At 39.4% G+C, this 17,588-nt stretch overlaps 1 protein-coding gene across 5 annotated transcripts in view; it reads right to left on the reverse strand.

Annotated features, from left to right (window-relative positions):
- The window catches only part of slc26a4 (solute carrier family 26 member 4), a 60,516-nt gene that overhangs the window by 41,918 nt on the left and 1,010 nt on the right, over window positions 1–17,588 (reverse strand). For 2 of the 5 annotated variants that reach the window (XM_048554400.2, XM_048554401.2), the window contains 2 exons: window positions 11,000–11,183; window positions 3,374–3,513 (listed from right to left, as the gene is read on the reverse strand). In XM_048554400.2, coding sequence (XP_048410357.1) covers window positions 3,374–3,513; window positions 11,000–11,183 — 324 coding nt within the window. Of the gene's footprint in view, window positions 1–3,373; window positions 3,514–10,999; window positions 11,184–11,725; window positions 11,963–12,210; window positions 12,244–15,731; window positions 15,783–17,588 lie in introns of those variants that run through there. The other 3 variants (XM_048554403.2, XM_048554404.2, XM_048554402.2) reach the window with 3 other exon arrangements.

Genomic DNA, 17,588 nt, shown 5'->3' on the forward strand with positions numbered 1-17,588 from the left:
AGGTTGATGGCCTTCTTTGGTACTGGCAACAGTTGGATATGTAACACATTTTAAGCCCATACCAGAGAAAGGGCAGGAAGGAGGAATGGAACAAGTGGATTGCAGAGGAGGAAAGTACACAAGGGAAGTTTAGGATAGGTTGCAAGATGGGGTGATTAAATAACAAAATGAATCATGATGCAAAAGAAAAGAGGTGGTAAAATAGAATAAAACATAACAGGTCTATCATCACCATAAACAACAGCATTACGACAGAATCATTCCCAGAATATGCTGTATGAACAATATTGGAGTAATGATTTCTGATCTGAGCTTGTTGAACTCATAAGCTGAGTCTGGAAGAACGTAAAACACCCGACTGATAGGTGATGTATTGTTCTTCAGGCTTCCAGTGAGATTCATTAGAAAAAAAAGTATAGGAAGCAAAGAGTTCAAAGTAGGATTGGAATGGAGAATCAAAATGACAAACAACCAAAATAGGTCAAGATCGAGCTTATGGAATTGTGGGAGATGTTCCAAAGTGATCATCAAAACTAAATGTGGCCTCTGCAATGTAGCAAAGAGAGTGAACAGCTAAAACATTAAATTGTTTCAACTTGAAAGAATACTTGAGGTTTTGAGCATTGGTAATCATGTAGGAGAAAAAGGGTGGGTGTTGCACTTGCATGGAAAAAACAGGAGATTTTGTGATAACTGCAGAGTGAACTATGGTGATGTGTTTGATCATATCAATGCACTGGAAAATAAGATGTTTAATTTGGAAGCTAGTGAGGTGGAAAGCAAGGAGAAAACAAACTCCATTGTGATTCTGGGATGGAGGTGAAAGTAACAGGAGAAAAAGTAGAAAGTTAGGTAGACTCGGAGCTAGGGTCCTGTTGACGTGGTGGAGGGGAATTCTCAATGGAGGAAAATATATGGAGGCCACAGTGCAAATAATGAATGCAGTATACTAACTGGAAAGTCGCATTATCAAAACAGATGTACCTAAGTTTGAGAAACTGGGACAACCGAATAGAATCTTTACAGAAAAAGGGACAGGAAGATTTTTTTCAAAGATAACTGTGGCTGTAATAGTGCTTATAGTGGATTTTGATCATTTTCCATCTGCATTTGAGGATTGACAAGTTAAATGAAGAAAAGGAAGAGATGGAAACAGGTAAATTTAACAATGTGCCAGTTCAAGGGGAAAGCAAGAAACCGCACTCATACAATGTGCTAGAAAAGTAAGTCAAGAAGAAGACGATCATTCTGGGACTAGAATAAAGAATGTCCCATGCTGTTGGAAGCATAGAATCATAGAGATGTATAGCATAGAAACAAATACTTCGGTCTAACTCGTCCATGCCAACCAGATATCCTAAATTAATCTACTCCCATTCACCAGCCTTTCGCCCATACGCCTCTAAATCCTTCCTATTCGTATACCCATCCAGATGCCTTTCAAATGTTGAAGTTGTACCAAGCTCCACCACTTCCCCTGGCAATTCAGTCCATACATGTATCACCCTCTGCAAGAAAAGGTTGCCCCTTAGATCCCTTTTAAATCTTTTGCTTCTCACCTTAAACCCTTGCCTCTAGTTTTGGCTCCATCCACTCACTTATTTAGATTTAGACCCATAAAATTTCCCACAGCAATACCTGTCATCTGGGAGAAATAAGGAAAGAGTCATAGAGGGAAGCTATTCAAAGTGGATAGGTTGTGGTTAGTCTTCTATTGAAGGAAGACACAGAGGGCCTGCAGACTTTGATGACTGAAGATTGAGAGGAAGCACTAGTTGTCCATAATAATAATAAAGAAAGAGATAGTTACAATAGGAATCAGGAAAACAACTGTCAAAGTGACAAGGGCATTGTGCAATTCACAGATGTGGAGATGTAGATGGAGAAGACAAGGCGTTTTCAGACCAAAAGGCAAGTTCCCTGGGACAAGAACAAGCTGAAACATTGGGTATGCCAGGCAGCAACTCCAAACAAAGCAAATGTAGGCATGCAGGCAGAGAATGGGGTCCAGGTGGGACAAAATTTCTGCATGGAGGAAGAAGGGTCCTCTGTGCTGGGAATGGTCTGGTGCAGGAATATGTTGATGGTGATGACCAGACTTCCAGCAAATAAATTAGAGAGAAAGGAAGAAGAGTTGAACATTGTCTCAAGCTCAAAATTTTGCTGGAGATAGGTCTAAGGGGATAAAGTTGGGCTTTTACTGGGAATAATTGTTGGGTGTGGTGTTGGGGAGGTCAAAAGATTAGATGGTATACTGAAACTCAAAAAGGTGAGACCGAAAAAGGTTAGAAGTGAAGGAGAAGGATGTTGTGAGGGTTATTTTTCAACTGTTACTGGTTTCAATCGGACTTTTTTTATGACTACAAATATCATTCTCAGAGAATTCTCATAACAGATCCAGTTCATGATTTTGCAAATGTAGGTCTGCAGCTAGCTTAACTGATGGTTGCTCAGGAGTAGGCTACACTGAATAACTACTAATCCATTATTAGTACCAGGGCAAAGCACATGACCGCCACTCAACATCTCCTGTGATGCTACTGTAAACAGTCCTGCGTCAAAAAATGAGCAATTTTATTAGACCGGACACTTCATAGATAAAAGCTATTTTGATCACAATATGGTACATAAAGTTATTCATGCACAAAATTAGGTCCCCACATGTGAACCCATTTTATTCATACCTTTTATTAACAAGACCTGAATTGATCATTTGAGGCCACCGTTAAGGTATTGTTGGGACAGTTTTAAAGTTGAAAAACTTGGTCTGTCAGCCACATGCCATCATTAAGTAAAAAAATGCACAATATTCAACAAAGAGACGAGTGTTATCCACTGTTCTAACCGGTTGATGAGAATGGACTTGATGCTATTTTGTGGGGCCACAGAAATGTAAAATTTAAGACCACCATCTTAGTTCCATTAGCTCAAAAAGTATTCCTTGGCAAGCTGTTGGCCTCAACCAAATTAAGACCCTTTTAGTTGTGATGAATGGAATGTTTACATTAGATTTCTTGTTCAGTTGCATATTAAGGACCTGCAATATTATTAGGGGAGGAAAATTGGATTAGATTCCATGTTCAGTAATAGATCAAGCGTAACTATACTACTCATTGCATTTAACCCTGTCACAAAGCGGAACAAAAACTAAGTTCAAATATAGAATATATACCACAGAGAAATTTGTTCTACTTCACTAGTTTGAAATTATCAATGTATCTTATTCAGTGAAGGAAACTAAAATTCTTCACCATATCCAGTCAAATGAGCAAAAACCAATGGTTACTGAAACTGTAGCTGCACAGAGCAGGTGCGTTATTATTTCAAAATATTCAACAAGTTAGATGTATTTGTATCCTGGAAACAAGCTTACCTTGTAACGTTGCCACCAGGCCAGTGCTCAGTCCAGAAATAATATCACCAGGCAACCATTCCTTCAATCTGTACTTGGGCAACCAATCCAATATGGGCAGAAAGCCTTTAATTATGCCCAGAACCCTTTTAACTGAGCAACTGCAGAGAAACAAAATCAACAAATAACCTACCTGAATTTAACAGATATCAAAATCATTGCTGTTCAGTTATGATAGACTCTAAAGTTGCCCTATCAAATCATGCAGTGGCCCTCACAATGATCGCCAGATACAAGATAAACAAAAAACAAAAAAAAACCCATCAACAGAATCCAATGGTATAAAGTATGACAAATAAAAGAAAAAGACATCTTGGGGACATAATTTTGTTATGATTCATAAAACACTGAAAAATAATAACTTTATCCCTTAGGTTTGTTTTAATTGGAAGTAATATTGAAAAGTAATGGAAGGTCTAGTTTGAGTGTAACATGAATGTTATTCTATTTAATTTCCTCTTTAAAACTCCTATTCTTCTATACTTTGTTAAACCAGAAATTGTTCAAGATCAATTCTGAACACCACAAGAGAACCAGCAAGCAATCTACCCTAAAAGTTTGGATTTTAGCTACTAGTCATACTCATCGGCACATTGAGCCTCACTTCCAAAAAATAATTCCCATATTCATGTGATAATGGGAACTGCAGATGCTGGAGAATCCAAGATAACAAAGTGTGGAGCTGGATGAACACAGCAGGCCAAGCAGCATCTCAGGAGCACAAAAGTTGACGTTTCAGGCCTAGACCCTTCATCAGAGAGGGGGACGGGGAGAGGGAACTGGAATAAATAGGAATAAATAGGGAGAGACGTATCATCCTCTGACACTTCCGCCTACAACGTATCATCCTCTGACACTTCCGCCATCTACAATCCGACCCCACCACCCAAGACCTTTTTCCATCCCCACCCTGGTCTGCCTTCCGGAGAGACCACTCTCTCCGCGACTCCCTTGTCCGCTCCACACTCCCCTCCAATTCCACCACACCCGGCACTTTCCCCTGCAACCGCAGGAAGTGCTACAACTGCCCTCATACCTCCTCCCTCACCCCTATCCCAGGCCCCAAGATGACTTTCCATATCAAGCAGTATGTTCATCTGCACATCTGCCAATGTGGTATATTGTATCCATTGCACCCAGTGTGGCTTCCTCTACATTGGGGAAACCAAGCGGAGGCTTGGGGACCGCTTTGCAGAACACCTCCGCTCGGTTCACAACAAACAACTGCACCTCCCAGTCGCGAACCATTTCAACTTCCCCTCCCATTCCTCAGACGACATGTCCATCATGGGCCTCCTGCAGTGCCACAAGGAAGCCACCCGAAGGTTGCAAGAACAGCAACTCATATTCCGCTTGGGAACCCTGCAGCCCAATGGTATCAATGCGGACTTCACAAGCTTCAAAACCTCCCCTTCCCCCACTGCATCCCAAAACCAGCCCAGCCTGTCTCTGCTTCCCTAACCTGTTCTTCCTCTCACCCATCCCTTCCTCCCACCTCAAGCCGCACCTCCATTTCCTACCTACCACCTCATCCCGCCTCCTTGACCTGTCCATCTTCCTGGACTGACCTATCCCCCCCCCATCTCCTCACCTATACTCTCCTCTCTACCTATCTTGTTTTCTCTCCATCTTCGGTCGCCTCCCCCTCTCTCCCTATTTATTCCAGTTACCTCTCCCCATCCCCCTTTTCTGATGAAGGGTCTAGGCCCGAAACGTCAGCTTTTGTGCTCCTGAGATGCTGCTTGGCCTGCTGTGTTCATCCAGCTCCACACTTTGTTATCCCATATTCATGTCATTTGTTTCTTTGTATCTTTATTATTCAAAAACAAAAAAATGTTCTTTGCTCCCAAAAATCACCTTGCATCCAATAATAATAATTGTAATTGTAACTGTTCACAGACCTCAAATTCTGGATTGTTCACAGATCCACCAACTACTTCACAAAGTTAAGTGACCCAATACAGAATCCATCCTATTCTCTCTGTGGCATTCCAAAACTGAATTTCCTATTTTATGTATTTATTTTTAAATATAATACGTGCCCTTTCAACTGACAGTACACAGTTGAACATGAGAAATAGAAAATGCTGGAAATATTCATTTTGGCATGATGATCTGTAGACAGGAAAACAGTAATACTGTTTCAGGTTGATGGCCTTTCATTACAAGTACTTTTCAAGCATTTCCTGTTTATTTATCTCATGTTCCCACAGTTCAGTCAGACAGGTGTGTGCAGTTTTGGTCTCATTAAGGATGGATGGAAATACTTTGGAGGCAGTTCAGAGGAGGTTTACGAGATTGCTACCTGAAATAAAAAGTGTTGTTCTAGATGAAAAATTGGAGGGGTTGGGCTTGTTTTCACCAGAGTGAAAAAATTGATTTTCTTGAAGTTTACGAGATCCTGGATGTCTGGACAAGATGGGCTTCTCCTTCTCTCTTCTTGTGGGAGAGATCAGAATTAGATGGCACAACTCAAAACCTGGGTCACCTGTTTAAAACCAAGATGAGGAGGTTTTCTTTCCTGAGAGGCTACGCAACTCTGAACACTGCCTTTGAAGCAGAATGTTAAATTTATTTGATTGGTGAAGGTAGAATGACTTCACACTGAACAAGAATTGATGATTAGCAGGGATAAATAGGAATGTGGAATTCAAAAGACAAACCTGCCATGATCTTATTAATGAATGGCAGGGCAGGCTTGAAGGGTCAATGGCATATTTCTGCTCCTAATTTGTAGGTCTGTATGTTAGTATTAAGCTCACACAATGGTTTAAAATACTTGGCTGATCCACATCTTTTCTTTTGTGCTTTATATGACAAGGTGGCACACCAAGAGCATTTGTATTTTGTGTTTTTGAGAACATCCATCTTTCCCAACCAGTTTATGATCGACATTTGACATTGAGTTGGGAGATTTGGTCCAACACCAGGGCCTTAAATCCCAACAGAACTGATAATGTAGATATGAGGGGTGATTTAGTTAAATTAGATTGAAAAACATATGACAATGGATACAGTACTGTCTTCTAGAGATTTGGAGTCCATCTCAAGTGGCCAACAGTGTCAGGATAAGAGGGTCAGGCATTCAAGGTTGAGAAGATTTGTAGCTTGGGTTGTTGGTGTGGTTGTTAATTTGCTCACCGAGCTGATAAGTTTGTTTGCAGATGTTTCATCACCATACTAGGTAACATCATCAGTGCGCCTCGGTGAAGCACTGGTGTTCTGTCCCACTTGTTATTTGTGTATTGGCTTGCTGAGGTGGATGGCATCACTTTCAAGTTTGTTTCTTCGTGGTTGGTATATGGGGTCCAGCTCCACATGTTTGTCAATGGACTTCCGGTTTGAGTGCCAGGTCTCCAGGAATTCTCATGCATTTCTTTGCTTGGCTTGTCCTAGGAATGGCTCCATTAATTGGCCTTATTGATTGGTGGTGCGTGTTCAGTGGGCTCCAATGGTCGATTCCTGCTTCAATTTCTTATAACCTAGTTTGTAAAGTCAAACGTGTTCCTTTTTATAATGCGTATAGAGCATAAGTGATGAGCTATTTTCTGTTGTTCAATCAGTGGCTATAAACATCAAAATGCTTCTTATAGTCTTATTTCCTTGAATTTTTTTGAAAAAAATCATTTCTTCATAACAGTATTCAAGTTTAGCAGCCACCAACCCATTTAAGGGTCTCAGTCATACAACAGAGAAACAGAACTTCCAGTCCAACCAGTCCACACCAAACATAATCCCAAACTAAACTAGTCCCACCAGCGTGCTCCGAACCCATACTGCTCCAAACCTCTCCTATTCACGTATTTGTCCAAATGTCTTTGAAACATTGTCATTGTACCCATATCCACAACTTCATCAGGAAGTTCATTTCATGTGTGGACCACACTGTGCAAAAGAACTGCCTCGTGTCTTTTTTTCCAAATCTCCCTCCTCTCACCTTAAAACATGTGTCCCCTAGTCCTGAAATTCCATATCCTAGGGGAAAGCCAACTACCACTCACTCTATTTACACTCCTCAGAAGTTTATAAACTTCTATCAGGTCACTTCTCAATCTCCTATGTTCCAGTGGAAAAAATCTTAGCCTTTCTCTACTCAAACCTTCATACCCAGCAACATCCTGGTAAATGTCTTCTGAACTCTCTACAGTTTAACAATCTTCACTATGAAATTTAACATCCCACAAATCACTCAGATTTTGCCCTTGCAGTAAGAACCATTTACACAAGGACAGAAAGTTTAGATGCAAGTTGAAAGGGAAGGAATTAAAGATACCTTTCTCTTCCCCTCTCCCAAACCCATTATCACCCAAGCTAGTGCCCCTGAAGTTTAACTGGCATCGCTGTACAATTTACCAAAGCCATTTTCTGCTGTTTGTCTGGTTACGACTACTTACCTTTCAAGTAGTTGGTATGCAGGGTTACCTGGAGCTAAATAAGAAGAATTCTTGTTGTTACTGACAGCCCTATCCATCCAGATTCTCTATGAGTGAGCAAGTCTAAACGAGTTAAGCACTACAAAACTCCAGATCACTGCAGAGTTGCCTGGTTGAGGTACTGAGTTATTAAGTTTACGAAAGAGGACATTTGCTTATAAACCACTATCATCAGACATGTAAAGTTAAACTACCTGAACAGGCTTTGATTTTTCAGTATGGTAGAAGAGCCTGCAGCCAATCTAACCTACCTTTTGTCAAAGGCTAATGTCATGTAAAGTTAAAGTTGCTATTGTTTATGGTAATCTCAGTCAGTTTGGGAATTGAACCCACACTGTTGGCATGACCGTGAATCACAAACCAGGCATCCAGCCAACTAAGCTAATCAAACCCCTCCCAGTCTTCAATGCAGTATGAGGCCAACAGTGCAGATTTAATACCTGCACTGGCCAATGTTGCCATGCATGTTCCTCTCAACCTCTCCCCTTGTCTAAGCTGAGGTGACTCTCAGGTTAGGCCACCACCAATTCGCTCTCTCTTAAAGGGAGGGCAACTCTATGGTCCGAAAGACCAGACTTAAAGATTGCTCATTTAAAGTTTTAGTAGGCAATGAGGAACAAAGAAGTTAACTTGCACACAAAGCTAGATAACTAAAAGTGTAGATTGAAATAAACCAGAAAACCAGAGGCTTACAATACACGGCTGGTTCATAAAAGAGGGGAGAACTTAACAAGGAAACAAAAAAGGGCCCCAAAAAGTGTATGGAAATAAATTAATAACATTCTAATTTAATCAACATAAATACCAGAGTGGTCAATAGTTAAGTAAATGAAGGACTAGAAGAGATCTTGTGGAAGCAAAGGGCATGACTAGCTACAAAATGAAATACTGGTAATATCACATGAAATTATTTACAGTGAATCTGTGTGTCTGTGACAGTTTCCACCTACTCTGTACCTAAACACCCTTGAAATGTAATATTAATTTCCTTGCTCTGGATATAGACTACGAGTTCTGGCCTCCTGTACAACCCCAACAACCTCCACATCTGACCACTTTTCTGGTTCCTACTATATATTCTAACCAGATACGCAGTAGCACAAATGGCAATTTGATGGAAAATTATCAGGGTCTGAGCAACGTAGACTACAGCAAGATTTGTGGCAGGGTCAGACAAGCAGTCCGTAAAAGGTCTATCGTGCCCCATCTTTTATGCATTTCTCTTACAACGAGGCAAAATTCTTGCTAGGCAGTGGTGAGTTACCAATTAAGGGAGAGTCGCTTTTCAAAAATCTCATTATCAACACAAGTCGCCTCATCACTATTCAGCTTCCAATCTTACCAAGTTCCCCAAACAAGCTAGACGTCAAGAATTCTCGGTGAGAACGCAAGTGTAGGTACCTGACACCTTAAGGTCACTGCTTGCTGCAGAGGAACTCAACTTTAGACACTGGGCAGCAACATCTCTGAGCATGTTCCACGAACACCAGCCACATATACTTCATGTTCGAGGGAACTTGCATCAAACATGTACCAGCCCATTACAATTCAGAGGACACCTCCACTTACAGGATACATTTGCACTTTGAGCTGCATTGGTAACTATCATTGTACTGCCGCTGCTGCTCAGGGTCATGCATCCAGCTCGTGGACTGGACCAGGGCACCTCCAGACTCTTCATTTGCTTCATATAGTGCTCATTCACTCAAACTACTTGGATGCTCATAGCATCCCTGTCATGCATTGTCTTTTTGCACTTTTACCTCTCAGCCAGATACGCTAAACTCATTTCACTACTGTCTTGCCTTGTTACTAAGTGCAGTCACAAGCCAGGAAGCTTGTCATGGTTCTCAGCAGTCGCCAGTCAAGTCAAGGGGATTAACCTTCAATCGAGGGTCTCAACAAGAAAGTTAAAGGTAGCCTCTGATACCAGTCCAAGAGCTTGGACAATCAGGGTAGTCAAAATCAGGATACTCTCCACAAAAGGTGTGAGAAGCTGAATATTAGGCAGCACACCATTATGTGGAGTCTTTCTGGCCTATTGTTGGGTGTTTTCCTCTTAAAATTAGGCATGTATTTGGGAAGGAGAGCAGCTGGCATAACTGTTACTTTTGGTGCAAGTGGGGAGATATCTCAACTGAGAGGGCAGGCAGCACAGAGTGTGACTGGTAGAACATGAACTTTGGCAGAAGCCGGCGCAGTAGCAGAGACTGAGTGAGTGTGACACTCAGTGGAAGAGGTCACTAGCTTCCTTTCTCCCATGTTGGGTGTTCCTCCGGGTGGCTGAGGCTGCACTGACCTTGGTGGTAATCTCAGACCAGGCTGGGAGGGTTTGGTATTGTGGCTTCCATTGCTGGTCCTAAGGGAAATGGGTGACCCACATCTGCACCCTTCCATCCAGCAGGGCCTCCTAATCCCCTACCCACAAATTGGGGGGCAATTTCCCCCATCTGCCATGTCCTGGTTCAATGTCAGGAAGTGTGCAGGGCAACTCCACACTGACAGTCCTTGCTGGGGTACACAATGGGATTTTAAAGATGGCGGGAGCACAAGGGATGCTGGTCTTTGGCTGACTTATCTGATCAGCGGTGAATTGTTCTGGAAAGGTCCACTGGAATATAAGAATAGAATTGAATATGTAGGATGCCACAAGCAAAGAAACAGGTAGTTAACAAGATAAATTTGGTAAGATACAATGAGAAATCTCATTGGGCCTTGCAGCAAATATTCCTCCAAAAAAAAGACAGAACTCAATGCAACTCTCTCCTAGCCAAACAAAAATCTCAAAATTCAGCCTAATTGTTTCTGAACTCCATTCAGCCTTTTCTGTTCATAACGTTACACTAAAATGCTTCAAATCAAATGTTTCTTAAGTGTCTTTACAATCATTACTTCCCATTATTAGGTTGTTTGAAAACTGCCTACTCAAATCAATTATTTCTTCAGATGTTCTTTCCAAATGACAGTATTAGATTTTTTAAAAAAGCTTTAGATTTAGTGGCTGGCAAATATAGATGACGTGTTACAGAACGCTGCTACTGAACTGAAGAGCAACAGGAACCTGTTTTGCTTTAGATTCGAGAATAGCGAGAGATTAATGGAGGTTTTACAGCGGCTTGCTCGGGACGTGGAGAGGCGGAAAGCTTCCTCTTACCTACATCTCTTGGCCAGTCGGTCGCGTACAGTCTTGGGGACCTTTTCTTTTTTCTCATTTTCCTCCAGGAAACTATTCTCGGAATAAACCGAACGCGCCACGAAGTAGTTGTGATTGGCATTTTCTGCTGTCGGCATTTCAGTCGCTTCAAGGCTGTCCTGTTCAGCGAACAGGTGACTGGACACTGAAACACAATGATCTTTTGGTTATAAACCAAGAGCATCCCGAGTTGGCTTAATTGAAGGCACTTCACTGCAGAGACTCTCAAAAGGATTTGCAGCGTGAACTCTTCCAGTATAGATTTGCAGTAAAAAAAAGTTACTTAGACTTTGCCATACTATGTAACCCACTCAAGTAACTAAAAAACCATCGCCCCTTCTCCCTCTCCAGTTAACGAGCGATGATTTTTGTTTTTTTTAAAAGTGGGATCATTTGAACAGCCACGTTCTCTATCCAGGAGTTTGTTTTAAAAAAATTGCAGCCCTTCCGGATAAACTACTTCTAGTGCAATGAACACAAGAGAAAACAGTCTGAACGTCTGCCATACCCAGAAAGAGCGCGTAATTGTGGGAGGCTTGTCTGGACTTTCCACAACACGTCAATTAATACTTGTCAAGTCCCACAGACACGGTGAATCCCAGAAACAATTTGTCTTCAATCAAACACTTGTGCAGCATATTCACGCTGCATCCCGGTGGAATTGAAAATTCTATTTCACTCCCGTACCTTTTTGGGTGAAATCCCTCTTGGAAAAATACAGTCACACATCGGCAAAGTAGGATTTTTTTTTAAAAATCCCCTCTACCTTCCAAACAAAACGAACACGTGGATGTCTCCCACCTCATGGCGAACGCTTTTAAACTTAATTCGTATTGTCGGTTTTGAGGGACTATTCTTCCGGAGAAATTGTTTTTCTTTTTTCTCTTCCCCCACCCCAAAAAAAACCCTATGCACAATTCCGACAAAGATTATCGACCCAATTCACTACGAGGCTTGACAGCTAAAAAGTAGTTACTGATTAAAAAAAATACAAACTGTGAAAATGAGTCAAGTAACAATCAGTTACAGAAACATAACGGGAGTAACGATCTTTTTTTTCTGATTCTTTGACATGATACATTTAGAAACTTTCTGTATTTGGTAAATATCTGAATGTGTTTTTAGCAGCTGTTCAAAACCCAAAGATATGTTTATATAAATTAGCACATTACCGCTGCGGTCTTGAACCTCGTTGGACGTTTTCATCAAAAGGGTAGATTTTTCTGCGGGTTTTTATATGGTTATTACATTTTTCTGTTTTATTTATAATGCATACACAAAGCAGCCTGCTCCGGATCAGGGGAGATTGGCTCAGGTCTGCGAGCCCCGCTCACTGCCAAACTTACACAGAGTAGCAACATGTTTACTCAAACTACTAACTGAAATAAAACACGTCAAACAATGGAAATCTGTTTAGGGGTAAAAATCATGTTGTTAAAAATCTGAAGTTTCCACCCAAATAAAAAGCAAAATGCGGTAAAAGGCTGAGACAGAAATTGCTCGAAATATTCAGCAGGCCAAGCAGCACCAATGGCGAAAGGAACAGGTTTCGTCAGGTGGATGATCTTCCGTTGGTTCTGATGATAGTAACATTAATCTGACTTGCTTCCTTATAGATTATTTCAGCATTTGTAGTCTCCCCGTTTCACTTCCCTTTTAAAAATTTATAATCCGCAATAGCAGCACACCAATACTTTGATAGGATTACATATGCTAAAAAGGACAGAGGAGTGCACAAAGGAAGAAGGCTCTCCCAGGTAAGGTTCTTAAATTTTGTGGATAGAACGGGGTTAAAAGGGCAACTGAATTTTCTAGATATGGTATTGGGTTGTATAATCAAAGGAAACAGCTACCTGTTCATAATAGCCAACAATGAAACAGAGGGTCATAGATTATTAGAGCTCGGTATGGAGAATTGAGAAAATCATGAACACCTAATCCAAAGACTTAAAAGCAAAATTTTATTAGAAAATTTCAACCACTTAGTGACAATTGCTTAGAAGTCCCCTTTTGAACTGTTCCTACCGTGTTTCTTTAGTATCCTGCACTTTTCACAGATAATTCATATTTTTCAAAACTATAATCTGAAACTATCTGTACTTAAAATTTATTTGCCGTATCTTGAATTAGTTATTCCAATTTAGCACTGAAAATTTTGTTGGTAGAATTTGTATATGTTGACTCATGGATCTGACTTTGCCTAATTTGATTTAGATATTGGAGGAAGTATCTTCGTTAAATCTGCCTTGGCAGTTTAGCTGGACTGTTCAGATCTCTGCAGTTACAAGGATTTATTGTCCTTGGATGTGGAGTGTAGCTTTGATGATGTGCAGCTTAGGGGCCCGTGAACCCTGTAGCCCTAAATTCCAAGAGCCTGTAATCAGTCAACAATGGTTAATTAACTATCATTCTTCTGTTCAAGAATTACTGTTCCCATGACAAACTTTTACTAACAATTTATTCTTAAGTTATTTCCCTCCAAAAAATTGCTCAAAAAACAATTTTCGGCATCTGCAGTTGCCCAAAAGAATAAATCAAAGTTATTTATTCTACATTTTTGAAGAGATTGAACTGACTTTCATCTTGTAAAAAGCTACATTTCTCTTTTCCAACAACAATTTTAGAAACAAAGTGCGAAACTTATGTAAATATGGTGATAAGGAGCGAAATTCTTTAAACAGACAAGTGAAATTATTTTATTCCATTTGTCTTTCTTTAGAATTGGATTCTGTTTGTATCAACAAATTCTAGACACTGACTTATACTTCTTCAGTTTGGAAATTTGGCTATAGTTTTGAAAAATATGAATTATCAGTGAACAATGGTAGTGTACAGTATAAACACAGTAAGAACAGTTCAAAGGGACCTTGTCAGCAAAATTTCCATGCCTTTTAATGGGACTTGTTGTTAAAGTGATCAAGCAGCAATATGTATATTTTAAGATCTTTTACCTTGTCAATCAGTTCTGTGAAGAGTGACAATCAAACAATTCTCATTTCTTCACCACACCAATGTAAATTATGAGCAGATTTCCTACCAGTGCAGCTGTCTGTTTTTAAGGAGGTGTTTTATGTGGAGAAACTTGGCATCATGAGGCAATTTGAACTGTGTCATCACAACTGTAAGGTAGGTGGCTCTTAAATTGATGTGGAACTGGTTCTAACTGTATGTGTGCTTGTGTCATGCTGCTATATAATGGATGTTATCAAATAACCAAAATAGTTTCTAGGTGTTTCATGAGAGGAACGGAGTGTATTCCAAAGAGAAGAGATTTTGGAGACGTAAGATGCACAACAACATGATACTGAAAGACTTTCCCAACATTAATAACCTTTAATATTACTTAAATATAGATTAGACTTGTATGTTAAGAAGGAATTCTGAAGGACAAGATCATTTTGTTGCTGCTTATTTCCTTCATTTCCAAATCTTGGCATTATTAATAAATGGTACACTATTGTAAATACTCTCCTCCAACATGAATGCAGTTGGCATAACCAAATTCCTGAGCAAGTTCAGACAGTAGTAGACTGAGTTTTATTCGATTCCTATTACCAATAAAGTTGTCAATTTAACTAGCTAATTTGCATATTAGTAATACTGTTTGGAATTGTTATGGATACTTTGAGAAAACTTGAAATAAATTATATTTCCAGGATAGCTGTCATACAAACATAAATGTTACAGCACAGAAGGAGGTCATCCAGCCTATTGATTCTGTGTCAGGAACTAAAACTTGTGAAGCTTTACCTAACCTTTTAAATCCAACCAGGCTTTGCCTTATGGCCTTATTATTATGCCACATAAATTAAGCAGTCTACCTAACTTCTTGAATATCAAGATGATTTTCACTATCCTCTAGACCTTTAGCACAGACCTATCATTCTTACTGCTTCTGTAGTCTATGTTTCCTTCTTATTTTCTTGTAAATACTGAAGTGGACAGATTTGTTATTTCTCAATATTCCATTTATCAATTTCTTCATAAATCTTTTATTACTTTCTTTGTAAGAGATTTCTGAGGAAATATGGCTGTACTTGGAAACTTAATGTAGTCATTTGTGAAGGCTAGTTTGCAAATACATTAAACATGTTTTACAAAATTTTGATACTCACTTGTCTCACTTCTGAACCTATTTCTTGAAAAATCTACCTGGTCTATCACATTAGTTACAGCTAAAAATATTGTTTGTATCCATATTCCTGTGCTTGTTTTCTTTTATTGAGAGGTGAAGACCTATAGTACAAACCAATATGTCTGTTACCGAAAAAGATAACAGGAAAGACAAAAAAAAAGATAAACTTGTTGAAACTTTAAGAAATGAAGAGGGATGGGTATGAAGCACAGTGCAACATAGTTAGTATCAACATTTGGGTTGAAGGGAGGAGGAGGAGGAGGAGCATTATTTGCAGTCAATCTTTTAACTCTCAGCTTATCATGTTGAGTATTTGCCTGACCAACCTGACCTCATCAAGGGCATAAAGCATGTTGGGCAGATAATTAGGTTAAAACTAAATTCCAATACTCAGGACATATTGCATTGTTGGAGGTACCACCTCTTGAATATCACATGGAGTCCTTGTTAGTATGCTTAGAAGGTCATGAAAAATCCGACAACACTATTCAATGAAGAGGAAAAATGTATTCTTGTGGGTTGTCCAACACCGCCAAAACAAATTATCTAATAATTTACCTTATTTTCTGTTAATGGTACGTCGTTGCACAAATTGGTTGCTGTGTTGTCCTGTAAAATTATGATGATTACACCTAAGATTAATTAGTTGTAAAACACTTTAGTATATGAAAGAAGCTGTACAAAAGCAAGGATGTTCTCTCTCTCTTTAGTATTTCCTCTATGGGTTGGGGATGAGCAATTTCCTACTTCAATGTGCTATGTAAATACAAGTTATTGTCGTCCAGTTCATGCTGAGCATTTAAATAAATACTTCAAAAATAGACCAGAGATTGAAAGTGTCAAATTGAAGTGATTTACTGTGAAAACTAAGTTGACAAATTTCAAACTGTTACAAGATAGATATAACCACAGTTCAATTGACCAACAATTCATTGACCTTGTCACAAGTTTTAATAAGTTTGGATATCATTGATTCTCATAGGTATTGGTGTCTGGATTGATCTGTTTTCTGTTGTGGATAGATCCAAACATAATTGACTAGGGCAGTTGAAATAAATGGCTAGGTTAAAGCTGCCATTATCAGTTACCAGGAATCAGTGGAATTATTCGGTTCCGTTTTTGTTCTTTAGTGAGAGAAACCAGAAAATATTCTTAACAGGCAGGGTCTGTCCAATGTTGGAGGAAGATGTTTTAGTGGAAAAGGTTTTATTAAGATCAAATTATATTAATCATGGCTTTGAAAGAATTCTCTTTTATGGAGACATTGCCTACCTTAATTATTTCCTTTGCTATTTTGGCTGGAAAGGAGAAAAAAAGGGGGAATTTTACATGCTGACTCATAATAACCGACAATAAGGGGGTGGGGTGGGAGCTGAGTTGCACACAAAGTAAGATTTATTGGTTTGAAAAGAAACGAAAGCAATGTTATAATAGAATGTTCCATGGAAGTAATCCATGTTCAAACTTTGGATACTTTTAAAAAAATGTTTAAGCACTCCATATTGAAACATTTAAATGCAGACTTACAGGGCTACGTTTTATAATTTAATAACATATTAAACCATAAGTTATCATGCATGGAACATCAAAATTCCAGGAATAAATTCTGTTCAGCTGTTACACTGATGCCACTTGTGATTTTACATCTAGCCTTCATGTGTCTTTACCAGCTCTTGAACTTCTTTCCAGAACTTTGAAAACCATCTCTTTGGTATACATTGTGTGCCCATTCCTAGCCTCTCCATTTTTCTCCCCAATTCTCCATGCTCCTGTATTGCTTTAGGTAGTAGTTGAGTGTGCTACAATAGGTGAAGTGTACTGTAAACATACACCACTGATGAATGACTTTTTTTTCAAAATTCTATAAATTTTACAATGCCATAATATGTATAAGCGTTTTGAAGATACAATGTGGCTATTTTCACTCAAGCAGGACATGAAATGTCAGAATAAATCAAGCTCCTCTATTAACCAGTTGGTAAGGGTATTTTAGAGCCAAATTAAGAATTCTTGGAGTCCTGTGCACGAAGAATGTTTGGTCTCCTTTCACATGCTCCTGTACAGCCCTCTCCCATAAAGTTTACTATATTTTAATAGATTATGAGCAGGCTGCTAGAGTGATTATACACTGCACTAATCAAAAAAAAACCCACTATTTTCTGCTGAAATTAGGTATGGTTACATATTTGTCTGGGGAACTGTATTCATTCGGCCATAATTTGTGAGCATTTCCACATGTAGGATTAGTCCGTTAATTTGAGAAGCTTCAAACTTAAATGCAGTAGATGGTAAGGATTCAATACCTCAGCAGGAACAGCAATTGCAGAGAGTGGCAATAAACAGGGAATGGAATAAAGATATTTAACAAGTTCCCACTCCTAAATGCAATCCAGCAAGCCTGGTTACCAGGCAAAA

This window comes from Stegostoma tigrinum, chromosome 25, assembly GCF_030684315.1.
Source record: "Stegostoma tigrinum isolate sSteTig4 chromosome 25, sSteTig4.hap1, whole genome shotgun sequence".
Classification (NCBI taxonomy): Eukaryota; Metazoa; Chordata; class Chondrichthyes; order Orectolobiformes; family Stegostomatidae; genus Stegostoma; species Stegostoma tigrinum.